This window comes from Schistocerca americana, chromosome X (assembly GCF_021461395.2).
Source record: "Schistocerca americana isolate TAMUIC-IGC-003095 chromosome X, iqSchAmer2.1, whole genome shotgun sequence".
Taxonomy (NCBI): domain Eukaryota; kingdom Metazoa; phylum Arthropoda; class Insecta; order Orthoptera; family Acrididae; genus Schistocerca; species Schistocerca americana.
In genome coordinates this window covers 427,754,868-427,775,241 of record NC_060130.1, presented here as the reverse complement: position 1 = coordinate 427,775,241, position 20,374 = coordinate 427,754,868, and the positions used below count along the sequence as shown (strand labels likewise).

General features: G+C 35.1%; 1 protein-coding gene and 1 non-coding gene across 3 annotated transcripts in view; both read left to right on the top strand.

The window, feature by feature from the left end:
- The window catches only part of LOC124555614 (proton myo-inositol cotransporter-like), a 522,342-nt gene extending 502,592 nt beyond the window's left edge, over positions 1-19,750 (top strand). The window contains exons 10-13 of one of the 2 annotated variants that reach the window (XR_006968572.1): positions 2,778-2,930; positions 5,863-6,019; positions 6,452-6,554; positions 18,622-19,750. Coding sequence is in view for 1 of the 2 variants with exons in the window: in XM_047129583.1 (XP_046985539.1) it covers positions 2,778-2,930; positions 5,863-6,019; positions 18,622-18,661 (350 nt within the window). In the remaining variant the exon portion in view is untranslated. The remainder of the gene's footprint in view (positions 1-2,777; positions 2,931-5,862; positions 6,020-6,451; positions 6,555-18,621) is intronic. The other variant, XM_047129583.1, reaches the window with a different exon arrangement.
- Positions 10,257-10,361, top strand: LOC124557490. Its single transcript, XR_006968746.1, has one exon. It is a non-coding gene; the product is annotated as a U6 spliceosomal RNA (small nuclear RNA).
- Positions 19,751-20,374: the final 624 nt, after the last annotated feature.

The window sequence follows — 20,374 nt, the reverse complement described above, 5'->3', positions numbered from 1 at the left end:
AGGCACAACCAAAATACTTTTTTTTCCAATGGAATCAAAAAACTTGTGAAACATTGGACAAAGTATGTTGAAGTAGAGGGAGGGTATGTAGAAAAAATGTATGTTTCAGTTTTCTATCATTAGAATAAATATTCCTTTTCTCAAAAGTCCCTTTACTTTTTGACTTCCCCTGATATATGCACTTGTGAAGGCTTTTTTTTTATCTGTCTTTGGCGGCTCAATAAACAGAGCTGAATGATCCAAAATACCTAGTTCTAAGCATTACTAACTTGCATTTGCAAACTGTTAGTTTGTAATAATATTATTGGTGGAGGTCATTGATCTATTATTTTCTCTAGTACCTTAAGAAAAGTTTACCTTGAAAAAAATGCCTGAAATAAGAAACAAAATTTTGTGGCTTCACTGATTTCAACTAATGTGTTTAAGTTGAAGTCTGCTGTGATCATGACTTTTTCTTACCTTCTTTCTTATAATTTTGCAAGAGACATTGAAAGTTTAACACTTTTGTAATAGCATATGCAGGAAATCCACAAAGTGCTATAATCACTGTATTCAGATAACTTAACTCTACAGAGCAACTCTCACCCTCTCTCTGCATTTAAATAACTAAAATTTTTGCTTGCTTCATAGCTTACTGAAGAATCAACAACAATGAATTTATTTCTGCTAGGAAAGCTGCTAGCTACCTGAAATTATTAATACTATCTAAAACTTTTATACAGTCTTTTTTTAACTATCATTTTATTGTGATAATGATATGATGCAAGTCCTTTCTTTGGTATTTAGATTTTTTATTTTAACTTGGCATTTTTACCTTGATGTATCAGTTTCCCCTGCTTTTTAGGAGTTCACACAAATCTATAAACTTTCACAGATGTTCATAGAGCCTAACTTATTGAGGTGTTGGCCAATTTTTTTCCCAGACATTTATCACTTAAAAAACTTACTTGGGTCAAACAATATTGCCCCAAAACATCACACTGTTCCCTAATGCCACTATCTGTATGTTGAGGTAAGTATCACTTGCTGATCTTCTGTGAACAATACCACTGATTGCCAGACTGCAAACTGTCTATGCAGATTTTGCTGATCTGATCAGATTTTGTGTTCCACTCAGTATTTCTTCCTTACTGCTGCTGTGGATGTTTTGTTTTCACATAGATAAAATCACCTTTTTAGTTACCAATTCTTTCAGTTTTGTTATCATTTCTGGCTATGTTCCTTTTCACACTAAAGTATATTTTTAGAAATGTCTCTTTGGCTAATGGGCTTGAATTCAAAGTTGAACATTGATCTTACTGTCTGGCACAATAACACTTTTAAACATGGAATCACCTGTTAATAGGACATAAATTTTGTCACTTCCTTTCCTAGCAGCTCTTACACATTTATCCTTTTCATGGTAGATAACTGTTTTTCATTTATATTTTATCACTTGCTATTTCTCTGATGGAGTTCTCTGCAACATTTTTCACTGTATTACATGTATGTGAATTTTGCCACTTTGTTCAGTAATCAATTATTTTCCACACACAAAGGACTTTCTTTCACTGACTAGTTTAGCATTTGTTTATTTTAGTGACTCTGTTGATGGCGATCATTTTGCCAAATGAGGTCAAATTGGAGAGGAGTAGGCTATGCGCTGGCAACAGCTTTTACCACCTCTGTTCCTTTCAGATATAACACACACACACACACACACACACACACACACACACACACACACACACACAACACCACATCACACTATCCAACTACCTCTTCATAGTTATTCATGATGCATGCACACACACCTGACACCTTGTAACAGACTAGATAAAGGCAATGGCAAACCACGTCCACTAGGACCTTGGCCAGGACAGCAGTGTGGGACTACCTTGCCCTTTCATCCCTCCCCCACCCACCCATTTCACCTATCTTACACTGAATCTCATTTCCTGAGTATGGGATCGACTTCAACCTTTTACCCTTCAAAAATGCTGTAACTGATGCTAGTTCTGTTGGGAATATTTTCTACTGAGCTAACTTTCTGTGGACAGAATATTAAAAATATATAAATACTTTGGTAGGACAGTCTATCAACATATTTTCTAACACGTACACAAAGCCATTACAAGAAGCATATGGAATAATGTACTGTGTATCATAAACTAAATAAATCTGTTAGTTGAATATACTTTTTAAAAAGCAGCTAATCTAAGCTAATATAGAGTAACAAATAGTATATGCATTATAAAAGTCTGATGTTGCAGCAGTGTTGTCCCACTGTATGTGTTAGTATGTTGAAGGTAGATGTTCACCATTCGCCACTCGCTTACTGGACAATTGTCAGTTAGTTTGTGTAGTACTCTGATGCATGAAAGCAAATTCTTTAACTACTAGTTAACAGTTTGACCATGAATTGGTATGATATTTAGTGAGAAAACATGAGGCTTGTTAAAGATAAACCATCACTGAAAGATGCTTTACTTGGGGTCTGAAGGACAGTGAACAACTTAATGAAAAATGCATCATGAAATTAAGGTGGAAACCAACATGCATGTAGCATAAGGCTGTTGAAGACCATACATTCCTGTCACCCCTCGCACTCCTTCTTTCTTTAAATCTCCACTTTGATGTATATGTTGTAGTCTTAAAGATAAATTTTCTAAACTTATTACTTTTTTGTAGTAATACATCACTTGATACTATAAACAACATGAATGTATTTTATACTCACTGAAGACTATACTAGGCTGTTTAATTTGCTCTATTTGTAATTGTTACCTGATTTACAGGTATGGGTACTATGCCATGGACAATAAATTCTGAAATATATCCAACCTGGGCCAGAAGCTTTTGCAATAGTTTTGCAACATCTACAAATTATGGATGTAATCTGATAGTTTCAATGACTTTCCTCACACTTACTGAAGTGTTGACCAAGGAGGGTAAGTTAGAAGTAGTTAACAAATCATCACATTTTGTGCAAATGTTTATTATGTAATAGGTAGTAAAATTTCAACAAGATATGAAATTAATTTGCATAAAACACTTAGATAACTGCTGCTCCTGAAGATAATTGTTTTGGATAACAATGTTTCATTTACCAGTACTATGAGAAGTGCATAATGTTGAATTTTCATTACTGGTTTTAGAGTTATCTAAATGGAAGGAAAATTAATGTAGTATTAAAACTTTACAGAATAAAACAATGAAATAGGAATGGAGGGTGGAGGAAAGAGGAGGACATGCAGAGATCATAAAATATTGACAAAGAACTAGAATACTTGGAGACTAAGTGGCTGAGGAAACTAGAAGTTGGGATTAACATAAAGAAAATGAATAAAACTAAAACCAAAAATGTTTTGCTTGTGAGACAAGATGAACTAAGAGAGGTTGATTTAAGACTGCTAGAAAGTGACCTTTTTCCAGGTTATAGGGGCAAAAATTTGACTCTATATTAATATGAGTGAATTGTGAACTTTCTGTGCTGTTAAGGACATTTACGTCTGATATTACAACTTCCTTCCTGAAATTTCTCATTCCCAGTTGTTCCAAAGGTAAACTGATTTGTCTCCGTGGCCTTATGTAGTTGCAATGATATGAATTAATTTTTAATAATATATAATGTGAATTATGTTTTGACAACATAGTTATTTACATGGATCTTAAGTGTTAAGTCTCATTTAAATGCTGTGCTGGCATTGTGTATATGAAAAGAAGCTGTGGCCTTCCACCATATTGTATTGAAGATTGATAACAATATTTATATGTGTGTTTCATATAACTAACTTTCTTATTGATTTTCCAGCATAGTTTGATGCTTTTTGTTTGTCACAATTTACATGTAATTTCCTGTCCTTTTTTTAATATACCGTGTGATTAAAAAGTCAGTATAAATTTGAAAACTTAGTAAACCACGGAATAATGTAGATAGAGGGGTAAAAATTGACACACTTGCTTGGAATGACATGGGGTTTTATTAGAGCAAAAAAAAAAAAAGAGACTAAGTATTGCTAGACACTTGAAAGATCTCTTGCACGCATCGTTTGGTTATGATCGTGTGCGCAGCCGCCACTTTCGTCATGCTTGGCCTGCCAGGTCCCCAGACCTCAGTCCATGCGATTATTGGCTTTGGGGTTACCTGAAGTCGCATTTGCCTAACTTTTTTATACTAATTATTGCTGTTCTGATCAGATGAAGCGCCATCTGTCGGACATTTTTTGAACGTTTGTATTTTTTTGGTTCTAATAAAACCCCATGTCATTCCAAGCATGTGTGTCAATTTGTACCCCTCTATCTACATTATTCCATGATTTATTCAGTTTTCAAATTTATACTGACTTTTTGATCACCCGGTATTTATGAAGAACCTTTCCCAAATACCACTTGCAGTTCAATTGGTGCTTCATTTTTACTGGTACATATTGCCTGTTTCTGTGTCTAAATATTGAAGACAAGACACTGTAAAAAGTCATCTACAAGGACAGGACAGGCGTAAAGGAATTACACTTTGCACTGAAAATGATCAAAGTGGAACATAACTACATGCTTATTGGCTGTTGGAGTGTGTTTCAGTGGATCGGATATAATATGTTGCTAACTGACGGATTCCATATTTAAAATACTTACCATTTCAGTTCTTCAAACTTCCTGGCAAACTAAAACCATATGCCAGACTGGGACTCAAACCCAGGACCTTTGTCTTTTGCGAGTAGGTTCTCATCTGCTTGAGCTGTCTGAGCATGACTGTGACAATGTGTGGCATGCTTGGATAGCTCAGTCAGTAGAGCAATTACCTATGAAAGGCAAAGGCCGAGGCTCGAGTCCCAGTCCAGCACACATTTTTTTCTGCTGGGAAGTTTCAACAGACTCCATGCCAGAGTGAAAATTCATTCTGGGGTTCACTCCTCATCTGTCAGGTGCTTAAGAGTATATTCCTGTAGTACATACTAGTTGCCTTCATATATAATCCTTCAGGCATGGGACCTGAGTACACTGTTGCAGGCTAGGAGCATCTGCACTGGCAGTAAACCAAACACACATTTGTCAGGTGCAGTCTCATGGGTAAAAATTTACTGCTGGCTTCTGTTGATGACATGTGGTAGATATTACTTCATAAGCTAAACTTAGTTATCGGTGCTGATGCACTGTTAAGCTCTTTCTCAGGAAATGAATGAGCAGAAAGAAAATGGAAACAACCTTATCTTGTGGAAAAAAGTGTAAACTGGTACATTACAATACTTAGAAAGCTAAGGAATTTTTCAGCACAAAGTGCACTCTCCAGTCCAGTGAGAAGATAAAGGAAGGACCACATGTGAATTTCTGGCTGCTGCTTATAACAATACTGTTCAAAATCGACAGGAAGGCACTGTACAGTAGGATGCTGCTTTGAAGATTGGTTTAAAGTATAGCACAGTGAAAGTTTATTTTAAGTAATCACATACATTTTAACTGTAATAAAGATCTATCCTTAATAGTTCGAAAATTTGAATAATTTCAGACAAATGATTCCTGAGCTAGAGCAATATAAATAAAATGCTGCAGCGTTACACCAGCTGACCACACAAAAACTACTGCCAGTAGGATAGGCCGGGCAAGAGCCAATAAACTTTTGGCTGAGAGGGGGGGGGAGAGAGAGAGAGAGAGAGAGAGAGAGAGAGAGAGAGAGAGAGAGAGAGAGAGAGAGAGAGAGAGGGAGGGGGGGGGGGGGGGGGGGGAGAGATATGCCTTTACTCCCATTATTTGTATTTCACCCGGGGGGCTTTCCAGTATTGTATCATTCTTTTGTTCATAGTATGTGTAATAAGACAGTGATAGTTGTTGAATATAGAAATCTGATTATCACACACACATAATGTATCATTAACTCATTTCCAGGTACATTTTATCTGTATGCTGGGGTAGCTCTCCTGGGATTGGTTATCTTGTTCTTCATACTACCTGAGACCAAAGGAAAATCACTGGAGGAGATGGGACAGCTATTTTCTGGACCTTGGTGTGCAAGAATGAAGAAAGAAAATGCAAAGAATGTTCAGTACGTACATATCATGGTTGTTCTGAGGGTCAGCATAGTGCTGACATTGATCACTGGTATTCCATAACATGCTGCTCTCCCAGCCTGTTGCCTGCTTGTTAATGGTACTTTGTTTGTGATAGAAGTCAGTGTTTGTGAATCATATGTGCTTGCTTGCTCATGTACTACCCACAACTTCAATGATAATACAAACTACAACAGGACAGGTCTTGGTGCTTTGGATGCATTTACTAAGCTAATGCAGATTATCAATTATAGAAATGTTCTAATGCTATCCCCATAACTCTTTCTGCTTAAGTAGTTACAACAAAACAAGACCAAAAAAAATGTGGTCGTGTCACAAATGGGTTTACGTTAAGGGTAGTTAGATTTATGTTTTATTTCAACTGTGGTTAACAGTTCCCATTGTTTTATTACCTGTTTCTCATAAAGGATGGAGCAATTTCTTTCTAATGAGGAAAGACAGAATGCAAAATATTGAATGCTGCTGGTCTCTTTTTCGCATGTCAACTGCTGCTGCACCATGCCATCTGTGGTAAGTCAAGGGCACTGTCCATCACGTCTTTAAAATTCAGACTGTAGGTAACGTAAATTTATAGAAGCAAGCTTGTCTTTCGATACAGTATGTTCACTGTGTAACTTCTTTATAACATTTGTTTCACACCTGACTCTCAGTTGAGTGATTTTTGTTGTTTTTTTGCTTGGGCTAAGCACTTTCCTTGCACTGACCCATCTTTGTCTGGTCCCAGAATGTTACTTTTTATTATTCATTACCATCGCATTGTGGTAGCTACCCTCAACAAGAATTTATTAGGGAGGGTACATGAAATACAAAATGTTGGAGTAATTTTAACTGAACACTGACACAAAAATGAGATAGCCAGTTACTCCAGTCTTACCCGAAATGTTAATGGAGCAAGATACTGACGAATTGTTACATGTAAAAGCAACTGAAATTAGCTTATTTAGAATATGAATACATTCCCTTCCCCAAAATCACCAAATACTTCACAGTATGTTGCTTCATTTCTGTTGATATTCTCTCCGTCACTGGTGAACTGTGCTAACAAACCAGTCATGGCTTGTATCTCCATTGTTATCAATAAGGGAAATAAATATACTACACTCTCTTTCTCAGCACTGTATCCTGTTTTACAGCTCTCATATGGTATAAAGTGGTGTCTACTAATAATGTTATATACTCAATTTCTTGCACAACTTTATATACCTTGTTTGTCCTCGTGCACAAGTACTATCTCCTATTGCCAGATGTGACTTATTTCTCTGGGAGTTATTAATGTAGAGCTGATAACTCTTATAGGTTGTTGGATGAAAGAATTTCTGATAGACCGACTGTACTTTGTTCTGTGTGCCAGTGGTGATCACATTTTTTCTGTTTTTAATTATTTCAGTAATTTAATTTTCAAAATATGGAAGTACCTAAATGCAGTGTTACTAATAATATTAATGACAGAATTAATTTTGAGGCTAAACTCTGTAGGTAAAGTACAAGGGAATGTCTTGGTTCAAGTAATGATAAATTCATAAAAATTATTTTAAATCGTATTAGCACTGATAGAGAGCAAAATAATAAAATTGCAGTTTATTAGCTGCTGTTTCAATCATTTAAAAAATACCAAAAGATTATCAGATGCATTTTGGGCGTATTCAGTCTTTCAAAGCAGCATTGTTACCTTTCATGCAACTGCTTGAGGTATGTTTGGTGGAAGTAAAGGCACACACCATATTAAATCACTTACAGATAAGTGCAGGAATAATGTCTGACTGCTAAAATATATTTAAATCCTAATCAGGAATTTAGTACGTCTCTCTTTGCTGCACAGACGTAAATAGGAAGATGAGACAAAAACCAGAAAAACTTAGATAAAACCATGGGAAACTCTGTAATTACCAGTTTCATGTTACATCCAGGAACTTGCTTGTAATTCGAAAATGAGGGATACAGCTGCTGTCTTGTACTGACCAGTGATTAAATTAAAAACAGAAATTAACAATACATAAATGTAATTATCTGATTTCTTTCAGATAATGTACAGTGCACAGTATGGGTTCAGATAATGGTAAACTCCATAAGTAGAATTTTTTTATCTAATAAGATGGCCTACATTTGTGAAAGTTGATGGTCACCACTGTGATGAGCTCAAGGTGCACGCAAGTTTAAAGACGTAAAAGACATACAAAATATATGGAAAGCTGATTCATGTTTTAATATAGCAGGATTTTTAGTATGTCAGTGTACAACACTCAGATTCTAAGGTAATGTAACCACTGTAATACAGACATCTGTTGTGAATGCAAGGAAACATGATTTTATAACAACTTTTGATGAAAAGGCTTAGAAAGAAGATAGGAGGGCAATGTATCCAAGAAAGTCAGCTGAAGATAACAGATGCAGAGAAGAAAGATAAATTAACTTCTTCTTAAGAGCCACAGTTTTTCAGCAGAAATAGAACATAGAAAGACCACAGAATTTCAGACAAATTGAGACAATTATGATTGGAAAGAATGAAACAGTATTGCACAGATTGCAAGAACTGAATGATACAGACTTCAAAGAAAGATAAACTGAATGTGGAATGATGGAAATGGTCCACCATATCCTGTACAGTTGATAATAATAATAATAATAATAATAAAGGGAAATTTGGAACTAAAAACAAAGTTCACATCAAACTCTTTCTCATAACCAAACTATTAGTTAACTGACTCACTAGTTTTCATTTATTAAGTGTTTTTATTTACAGAACACATTTTATAGTTGAATTAAGTAGTAGATACACTACTGGCCATTAAAATTGCTACACCAATAAGAAATTCAGATGATAAACGGGTATTCATTGGACAAATATATTATACAAGGACTGACATGTAATTACATTTTCATTTTCACGCAATTTGGGTGCATAGATCCTGAGAAATCAGTACCCAGAACAACCACCTCTGGCCGTAATAAAGGCCTTGATATGCCTGGGCATTGAGTCAAACAGAGCTTGGATGGCGTGTACAGGTACAGCTGCCCATGCAGCTTCAACACGATACCACAGGTCATCAACAGTAGTGACAGGCGTATTGTGACCAGCCAGTTGCTCGCCCACCATTGACCAGGCATTTTGACTTGGTGAGAGATCTGGAGAATGTGCTGGCCAGGGCAGCAGTCAAACATTTTCTGTATCCAGAAAGGCCCATACAGGACCTGCAACATGCAGTCGTGCATTATCCTGCTGAAATGTAGGGTTTCGCAGGGATTGAATGAAGGGTAGAGCCACAGGTCATAACACATCTGAAATGTAACGTCCACTGTTCAACATGCCATCAATGCGAACAAGAGGTGACCGAGACGTGTAACCAATGGCACCCCATACCATCACGCGGGGTGATATGCCAGTATGGCGATGATGAATACATGCTTCAAATGTGCGTTCACTTCGATGTCGCCAAACACGGATGCGACCATCATGATGCTGTAAATGGAACCTGGATTCACCGGAAAAAAATGACGTTTTGCCATTCGTGCACCCAGGTTTGTCGTTGAGTACACCATCGCAGGTGCTCCTGTTTGTGATGCAGCGCCAAGGGTAACTGCAGCCATGGTCTCCGAGCTGATAGTCCATGCTGCTGCAAACGTCGTCGAACTGTTCATGCAGATGGTTGTTATCTTGCAAACGTCCCCATCTGTTGACTCAGGGATCGAGACGTGGCTGCATGATCTGTTACAGCCCCATGCAGATAAGATGCCTGTCATCTCAACTGCTCGTGATAAGAGGCTGTTGGGATCCAGCACGGCATTCTGTATTACCCTCCTGAACCCATCGATTCCATATTCTGCTAACAATCACTGGATCTCGACCAACGTGAGCAGCAATGTCGCGATACAATAAACCACAATCGCGATAGACTACAATCCGACCTTTATCAAAGTCGGAAACATGATGGTATGCATTTCTCCTCCTTACACGAGGCATCACGATGACGTTTCACCAGGCAACGCCGGTCAACTGCTGTTTGTGTATGAGAAATTGGTTGCAAACTTTCCTCATGTCAGCACGTTGTAGGTGTCGTCACCGGCGCCAACCTTGTGTGAATGCTCTGAAAAGCTAATCATTTGCATATCACAGCATCTTCTTCCTATCGGTTAAATTTCGCGTCTGTAGCATGTCATCTTCGTGGTGTAGCAATTTTAATGGCCAGTAGTATATATGAACCATTAGAAATTTGTACCCCCCTCAGCAGGATATATTTTGTGACTGGAACAATACAAAGATGATTAGCATGGATCCGGTGCAAGGATGACATACAAAATAATGAAACATTCCACATTTTTACAAAGTGCGGTGTCATAGTGGTAAGACACTGGACTCATATTTGGGTGGACAGTAGTTCAACTCTTGGTACAGATGCCCATATTCAGATTTTCTGGTATTTCCCCCAAACTGCTTAAGGCAAGTGCGAGGATGGTACCTTCAAAAGGCTTCAGCTGATTTCCTTCCCCAGTCCAAAGCTGTGCACAATCAGTAATGACCTCATCAGTGAAGAGATGTTAAATGCTTATAGGTTCCTTCCTTTCTCTCCCAAAAATATCATGGATTTTTATGAACAGTCACAAGGTTTTGAATGACTGTGTGAATATTTCAATGACAAGACTATAGGTATAGACATATTGTACTTTGAATGATAGTGTAAAAAAAAATACCAGAGTGACAAAGAGTAGTAGCACATCATAAATTAATTTAAATAATCAAATCACTCTGTACATTATAAAAATATTCCTAGATATTCAACCTCCATCTGCACAATCAAATTATGCAGTTGGGTGCGGTTTGATAAATGTGACAATAATATGAATAAGTAATAATCTTATAATTTATCAAGCCTTTTCTCTTGAAAGTTGTCAGATATATTGCCCATTTGCCCATAATTGAGAGACAGAGCATTTTTTTTTAAGAAATGTAAAATTTGTAGTAACAGCCTTCTCCATAACTCAGCAATAGTAATGCAAACTGAGAACCCTTTTCCTCATTCTTAGCTGTTTAAAATACTTCAAAATTCTTGCAAGAATATGAGGATTGTCCATATGAAAATGTAATTACGCACTGGAGAATAAATGGTGAATAACTGGAGATATGTGGAATTTTGTTCGTACATTTGTACATGTCGGGTTGTGGTGCTGCAAGTAAATTGTTTTTATAGTATGTTGGTAGGTGCTGTAAACTGAGGATTCTGAAATGATGAAAAAGCAATCTGTGGTTTTGGGTTATGTCATATGATTGGAATAGTGGCAGATGTGATCTCAACCAATTGTAATAAGCTGTAATGTTATAGAGGAGTTGCACAGTATTTATTCGTTTGATAAGATTGTGAATGATTTCATGTGTGTTTCAGTATGTTCTGTTTTCTATTTTTGTTAATGGTCTACAAAAAGTACTAATGTTTTATAGTAAATATTGTCCTGAAAATATCTGTTTTGGTGTTGGATGTCATAGTCCTAAAATATTGGTGGTTGTTTTTGTCATAGTTAGCTGGCACACCAAATGCTTCCACTTTTTTGGAGGAGAAATAATGTTGCCTGTTGTATGTGCAGCATGTTATCCTTGACTTTAATTTGAAAATATTATTCCAATTACCATTGTTGAGTAATAATGAAGCCACTATAAAATGATCAGAAATGAATCATAACAACAGATGCTCACTGACTGGATTTTGACTTTGCAGAACAAGGAATATGAGCAGGCACTGGAATTCAGGAATTCAAACTCTTATAAATACTTCACATTTTTCATTATTGTCTAATCATTTTTGGTTGCACAAATCATTTAATATTAAGAGTCAATAAGTATGCCCACTCAGTTGTCTTCTCCATCTTTTTGTGAATGTGTCCCAAATTTAGAGAATGTATTTTGAAAAACTTGTTATCTGACAAGGTAGTTACATTTAAATTTGTATAATCCAAATATTATGCAATTCATGCTATCATTTATCATTTGTGTTACCTCATTTCTTACTGTGAACAGAGTTAGACAAATAGAAAGAATATTTGAAGTAAAATTTAAAGAATATTCGTACCACTTGAGTGACGTAGAAGTGAGTGAAGTAGAAGTGAGCATTTCATCATACAAAACATGACCTGTATTTTTAGCTGTAAGGTTTCATGGCAATGGAGTTGTCCCTCCACTCCAACCCCCTCCCCCCTCGGGGGGGGGGGGGGGGGGGGGTAAGATTCTGTAGAGATTGACACTATCATTAATTTTCTCTGCCTCCCTCACCCTGTATTCTTATTGAGTTCTTCTTTATTTTATTTTCCAAACTGTTCTAAATGGGCACATATTATGAATTTTCTTGTTTCTTTTTGTAAACTTGGAATGGTTGTAAAATTACAGAAGCCACTATTTGTTTTACACTGTTTCATATTATTTTATAATTAAACCAACTAAGTTTCTTAAATAAAATACAGAATTATTGATTGGAGTTCCTAGAAATTAAAACATATGGTATATTTACTGTTAAGAGTTTGTAATTATAACTAAACTCACCCCCACATAACAATTATTATAGAGAAGTATTATAGAGAAGTTGTTGAAACAGATTAACTTTGTGCTGTGGAAATTAATCTTGCTTTGAGATAGATGTATGGAGTACATCTCTGTCTTCTATGGGGCAGGTGTTGCATAGTGGCGAAGTATGTCACAGTAATATAAACTACACACACTGCATCTCTTTGGACATTAAGTACCAATGACTTCAAAGAACAGTGGGGCAATGATGAAACTAACTTTGAAGTTACACCTCTGTATGCCAAGGAACCTAATGCATATCTATCAAGAGTAATGACCCCATACTAATCGAATCTGTGTGTTCCCTGCTGACTGCACCCATGGGAGAAAATGTGCTATGCCACTCTATATGATGCTCAATGACTGAGTACCACTATGTTACTTCCTAGTATGGAAGCAAGGAGCAAAGTTAAAATGCCTTTTCTTCTCCTGTTGTCAAATGTGTCTCAGTATGAACCTTGAATAGATACATCGTTTGAATTTTTTGAGGCACCTTCCAAAAGGTGGATGATTGGATGTTCAAATGGTGACACAGCTTGCACACTGCTTGACATTAAGTGGTGGTTGCCTCACCAATAATAATTATATCGGCTATCTGTGTAGAAGTGATCGCAAACCTCTTACCAAAGCAAGACTCTGTTCATAGAGCAGTGTGCAAAGAGGATCCTCTTGTAATTCTTTCAACCACAGAAAAATAATGGCTCTATGTGATAAAGTTTCATGCTAATGAAAGCAGTGTACTATAATTTAGATGTTGTTCATTCAGGTACGGATACAAGTAACTGTATTATGAAAAAGACTATCCAACAGCAATTTGATTTTGAATCTCTCATATAATTACTGACAAAATTAAAATTTTTGTCATAATCTACTAATCTTATATTAAATGTTAATCACAGCAAGACAAGTTTTACAATTAGAAACTGTTTCTTGAGATAGTGTAACTGATGATGTGCAAATACCCAGACTTCATTCATACAGTATTTGACAGCAAGAGCACTTAGCAACTTCCAACAAATTTTAAGCCTAATTTCAGTACCCATCCCTGACCCCAATGTGCTCCCCATGTTAATGTTGTTCATGATACAGGTTACTCTACTTTATAGTTTTGAATCTAGACAACTGGCACTGATGATAGTTTTATGCAAGAATTCACCTGCAAAGGGCTGAACAAAATAGTATAAAAACATTGATATAAGCACCTTATTTCCAGAGATTATTTTCTAACATCCTTGGAAGTGTTCAGTGATTGTTGTAATGGTTTGATCAACAATCATGTTAGAGCTTGTAGACTTCCAACAATGGCAAATTATTTGTGTCCTCGTAGTGGTAGTATTGGAGACAACAGTTATAAATGTGCTAAAAGTATCCAAAGCTACTACATATGGTATTAGGACATTGTACCTAGTTCATAGGAAAACTTTGTTTGTTAAAAATAAGAATGAAGGAAAAACTATGCTCACTAAATATAGGATGACATCGAAGTGGATTGTTAAAATTTAATAAGTAGACTGATGCCACAAAAGTGACTGCTGAGCTTAGTATGCCAAAGAGCTGCATAAATGAAAAATTTGTGGTGGTGTTGCTTTTGCCAAAACTGTTGTAAATTGGGTGACTACAAGGATGCTGCTGCTGTAGTGCAAAGATCACAAATCCTGAACTGTTATTCAATGGAAATGTTTAATGCAGCATTTGTTAAGACTTGTCTTTTTCCAACTACATAGCTTCAGCAAGGGTCTTTAGTGGTTTGGAGGGTTATATTAATGTTTCCAAAGAGTACCATGGTCACAATGAATTAAAAGGCTTTTCTGGTAATATCTATGAAACTATTGTAGGTGATAATGTTGATGCAATTGTGTAGACACTGTTTCAAACATGGAACTGAATTTTGAACATGATGCTCTACACATGTTTCATGAGCACGAGGATGGAATAATGTCTTCTTTGGCACCAAAATTAACAAATATGAATCTTTTCAAACTATTATGGTCTGTGTTGGAAAAACAATGCTTTGCTGCCATTCTCCATTACTTTCAAACAATTGAAATAGTTGTTTTATCACAATGAATGCTATAAAATCTCATTGACGTCCTTCCAAGGCTAGTAGTACTATCCTTTGTTTGTATATGTAACAGCATATCTTTAATAGGATTACTGCAAAGCATATAAGAACATTATTGAACTCGTGTCTGTTTTATGAAATGGAAAACACAAATGTATACGATATTTGCAGAATAATTGGTATTTTGAGAAACTGTGCTAGGTATGTTTCTGGATGGGAGACTCATAAAATTAAATTGCTAGTAGAATGCTATTTTCAGTTTTAGGAGGTTATATTTAAGACATTTTGCCTGTGAGTAATATTAGTTTTTTGAATTACAAAGAAACAATATTGGTCAAAATTTTTACTCTTTCATTTGCGTGATTTCATATTTGAGCAAAACAGTGAGAGCAAGAAATTTATATTAATAACAAATTCTGAAAATATTCTTGAAAAATTGTTTTTCATATCTGTTTCTTAAAGCGTTCTTTTATTTCTGTAGGAAGCTTTGTAAATCTCCCTGCCTTGCTTTCTTCTCCTTATGCACTTAAAGGTATTTTGAATATACTCAATTAGTGTCTTACAAATTTGAAGTCTTAATAAGAAATAATTATTCTTGATGATGGTATCATTTTATTCTCTTCAGTGGTAAAGGTCCCCATTTCATTGTCAGAATTCTTTGGAAATTCATGTCTTGCTCATAGCTTGTGATACTGTTTCCATTACTGACTGTAATCAGTTTAAAATTCTGGATAAAAATATTACCTGTTGCCAGTTCAGTACCAACAAATGGCACAATAAATGTGAGTTTATGAAATTAGTTTAGCTGCACGATAATGAGGGAATGATTGGCTGTGATCTTATGAGAGGGCCCATTCTGGTAATCACATGAAGAGATTTAGGTAAACCAAAGAAGATAGAAAACCAGAATGGGAAGACTCAGATTAGAAACATGTGTTTCTTGGTTAACCACTGCACCAACTTTGTTGGTCAGAATATTTTTAAAACAATTGTCTAATCCACATCAGGAATTTGCAGTCAGATCAAAAACATTAAAGGAATATATTGTAGTTCTGGCAAAATAGATTAAAGATCATATTTTTATGTGAAGATAACAAAACTACCAAATATATTGTGCAGTTAGTAATGACTGCTTTGATCAGATACTAATATATAGCATTAAACGCCACTCTGCATTTGACTGGCATTTTGACATTTCAGCAGTTTTAAGCTCTGTGTTAAAGATTTCCTATATCTTTACAACTGAGCACTCACCATGTATTACTCATTAAAAAAACAACAAAGAAGTAAATATTAAAGAAGTTGTTACTAACGTAAAAACTGTCAAGTAAATATATGAATACACACACTTACACTGCTGAAGCATGAAATATTATTTTCTTAGTCTGTAACGTTAGATTAAGGAATTGATCAGTTGTGTAAGTAATAAATGCAGGTAAAAAGTGGACTAATAACAGTTCTTGGAGATGATTCATAATCAATTTGAATAGTTTCAGATGTTTTATAGATACATAAAGGAGAAGTAAAAAAAAAAGGTAATTTTGAAATATTTGTAGTGAAAAGATCTAGGTTTGAATAACAGTAACTACACAATACACATCAAATTTTTAGCTACAAAACAAATGCTTAAATTGCTATGACAACTATACACAAATTGATGAACAAAACTAGTAGTAATCATATGTAAAGCAATTAGTCATTATGAGGTGGTTTATTTTGTATGTGGCAGTGTTTGCTACTGTGCAAAATACGGAGTTGTATGAGATTCAAAGTAAAAGTAAATTGTGAAACAGTTGTTCAAACTGAAGAATTTCACTAGCACAATATAATACAGCTTCCAGTGCTTCATATGATGGGCCTGAAACAGAGGAAACAGTATTTGTTAGCAGAAGGTCTACGAAGAAATTCCAGTAACAACAGAAAATGAAGTTAACAGGAGTCACAATTCAATGAGGGTAGCATTTACTAACAATGTATTTACTTAAAAGCAGTCACAAAATTGGAATAAATTAACAAATTTTCAGTTAGAAAGCCTGATATAAATTTCATTTTTTATTGTTCCAGTTTTTTTAATTTCTGTATACTTTCCATGTTACCATTGTTATTTCATGTTTTCGAGCATGCATTTTGCTTTTAATTTGTGTTCATGCTTCAAGCACTCTAACACTCCTTTTGTAAAATTGCTATTTCTCTTGGAGAACATTTTCTGTTCTTTTGCTTTTGGGAGACAATTTTGACACTGTACATTCTGTAAAAGACCTCTGCTATATGTGTTGCTCATCTGATTGTATTTAGAGGTTGTTTTTAGTGTCGCAGTCAGATGGCACTATCATTCTTACCAGTTCAATGTAACCATTCTCTTCTTAAGATTCTGTTTCGTTGTCATCAATTAGGTGTATGATATTTTTATTTAAATTTGTCATCTCCTCATTTACTGATGTTGCAAATGAACTACAACGTTGAATGTTGTTTAAATCTTTATCAGAACAACAACATGTTGACAATGATTATAAACTATCTTTTATACAGCAAATTTTTTTCAAAAAATTAATGTGAGCGTATTAAAATAGATACAGATTGCTGCATATAACTTCTGAATGAAAGTCCGTGTCAGCATAGGATTCGAAATAGAAATAAATTGTGCCTTCAGAAATACAAAGTTCTTCTGTCTGCATTCTGTAGCAGTAGGCCTAATGAAATTATGCCTACAGTTTTATGCAGTTCAACCTTGAAAAGTTTTGACTGACACTGCTTTTGCTAGAGTTGACATGGCACATGTGGTTACATTAAGCTGAAGCATAATAATTGTAAACTGCATATTAAAATGATACCTTTTCATCCAGGAATGCTTTCTTGGACCTTTTCTTTACATTGTCATAACATCTCAGCCATAATTTTCCCCAGTTCTGTGAATTGGACACTGGCATCTTTGTTCCGCACCTATTCTTTGTTGGCTGTAGCAACTTTATAAGGTTTTTTTTTATCTTCAATTGTGTCTCTATACTGATTCAGTATGGTTTCCAGCAATAAATAGTTTTTAACTTTTCCAGTTAGGTGGCTGAACCTGCCCTTCGGGGTCTCCCAGTCATTCATACCATATGACTTTAGTTTATGTAGCTGGGGAGAAGTTTGAAAATTGCACCTTTTTCTGCTTGCTTTTCTCCAGCCTTAGAACATGCCACCTTTGGTGTGATTACTATCTGCAGTTAAAGTGCGATAATCATATTGAAAGCTGATTTTAGTGAACATGTTTTATGCTAATTTAGATCAACAATGAACCTCACTCAGAGGACCCAAGTTTAGGGTTACACAATAAAGTGGATTCCTGAACATGTTAATTTATGAGCTAAGTCAAAATTGATCTCCAGTCAGCAATGTTTATACAGTCTGCTCTGAGTATTTTAAACTTTCATGTTTTGGTTGATTTTGTGGTAGAAAAGGTAACAGTTTCTAAATTCAATGTTAATATACTGAACTAGTTTTACTGAAGGGCAGAAGTAAATCTGTAGCCCCCATGAGCAGGGATTTCAATCTACGTTTAGTTAAATTTTCACTGTGTAGTTCAATGTAGTGTTTGTTTCCTGCATGATTGTTGCTGTTCTGTGGCGCATGGTTTGATTGTAACATTTCAAGATATCATGATATACTATAAACTGTTTTTCACTCCAGACATGTTCTGGCTAAATTATTTATGCCTAAATTTTTTAAGCAAACTTGTCTGTCTAGTACGGTATATTAAGTTTGTTTTTAGCTATTTACAGTGACATATCTGTGCAGCAAAATGACTGTTGTCAATTTTCAAAACACTTGGCACAAGAGGTAGTAAAAACCCAAAACTGTACTTCATATTTGTGAATACTGAATTAATGAAAATGCATTAGTTATAAAACTGGTGTAAGACATATTAGTATCAAGTGTTTTGAACATAAATTAACTGTTAATTAATCCATATTTCCTGTTTTGTTTTGCAGAAATTCAAAAATTACAGAAAATGCAAGCAGCAAATTGTGATGCTTCTTTTGCAGTAGTGGAAATGAACGCAGCTGGAATTTAGCATTGTTGAGTATTCTTGAAAGGTATTGTGTGTACCAGTTGTGAAATGTTTTGGTTATAACCAAGGTGTTATAAGGACTTCTTGTTGAGAATGCCAAAGAAAATAGCTTTTCTTATTGTTCATTCATTCATTACTCCGTGGGCAGAAAACTGTATATTAGTACAGTGTTTTAGTAATGTGTATTTATGTTGAGTTAGTGTCGGTATGTTACATGCACTTTTCTGAAGAGAACTGAATGTAGAGATTGTGTCCTGCATTTTAATAGAGTGGAAAAAAGATTTTTAATGACAGATATTTTTATATAGTTATTTATATTTGAATTATAAATTGCAGAAACAAGTTCCATGTACTGATAGCTGTTTCCCTAGCTTGAGAGTGATTGTTGTTGAAGTTACTGATTAAAAGGAAGTGTATTTACTGTTGTACCTTTATCTAAAATGGAATAAAATGACTGATTTAAGCATTTCTCATTTTTAATGAAGTTTGAGGACTGTGAAATTATCTAATTATTTATCCTGAGTAATGAAAGTATGTGCAAAACATTTGCTGCTGGTAATTACTTAACCATTTGCGAAGTGAAGTGGAGTAAATATAATTTTTTGATTATATAACTTATCACTATTAGATTCAGTGTGTAAAATTATTACCATATAACACATCATTTTCCTACTAGGATAAGGAATTATTCATGTATTACCAACTTCAGATATGTGATTATTAAATAGCACTTACCTGTTGATGTCCTGAACAAAGTAAATGCACACTTTGTTTTAGCACTACTATGTTACTCAGATAATGGTGCTTTTTCACTGTTCCTTACAGTTTAATGTTTCCCCTCACTGCATTTAATGACAAAATATGTACATTTCACAATTTGTGGCATTGATGTACTTACAGGAAAAGAATAAATTTATATAAAATTTGTCATTTACGGTGTTTTCCTACTATCACAAGATAGCAGCAGATCTGTCATATCTGTTAAAATATTTATGACAAAAGCAATAGTGTAATTATTTGAGAGAAATAAATGCAGTGATATCCATTAATATCAGTCACTAGCTGATGAAAAAATACCTTTTCCCTGGAATCAGAATGTCGTAATTAAACTCGCAGTTTTTGTGACAGTGGGTTTATCAACAATATGATGTACCAACTGATAAGTGCAAATACAGTGAAACAACTGAACATTGTTACCTGTTAAATTGCTTGCAAAACACCACAAATGTGATGTAAAATTAAGTTTGTTTATTATGTATGAGGTTGGTTTTTATTCAGGTATGTATTTAAAAAATTGAATAAGACAAGGTAGTGCTTCGTGATTTTTAATGTAGTACATGCGGTCCGTGTGTTTACTTGTTTACAGACACAATATTTCAAATTATGATGCTACTAGTCACTTGTCAATGTGCTACTTTACTTCTGAACAGATTACTCTGCTGTCAAAGACTTAAAAGCACTTAAAACTGCAACAAATTTTACTAGCTATGAACCAATTTTGCACCATTTAACAGTGGAACTGCAATTTTCAACCTACACTATATGGCCAAAAATCTCCAGACACCCATGAATGTGCTGGATGTCATAGACATTTCGTGTTGCAATGAATGAAAAATATGTTTAGTAAGGCTTGGCTGTAGTGTGCCCAATATGTTCAGGCACCTGATTAAAAA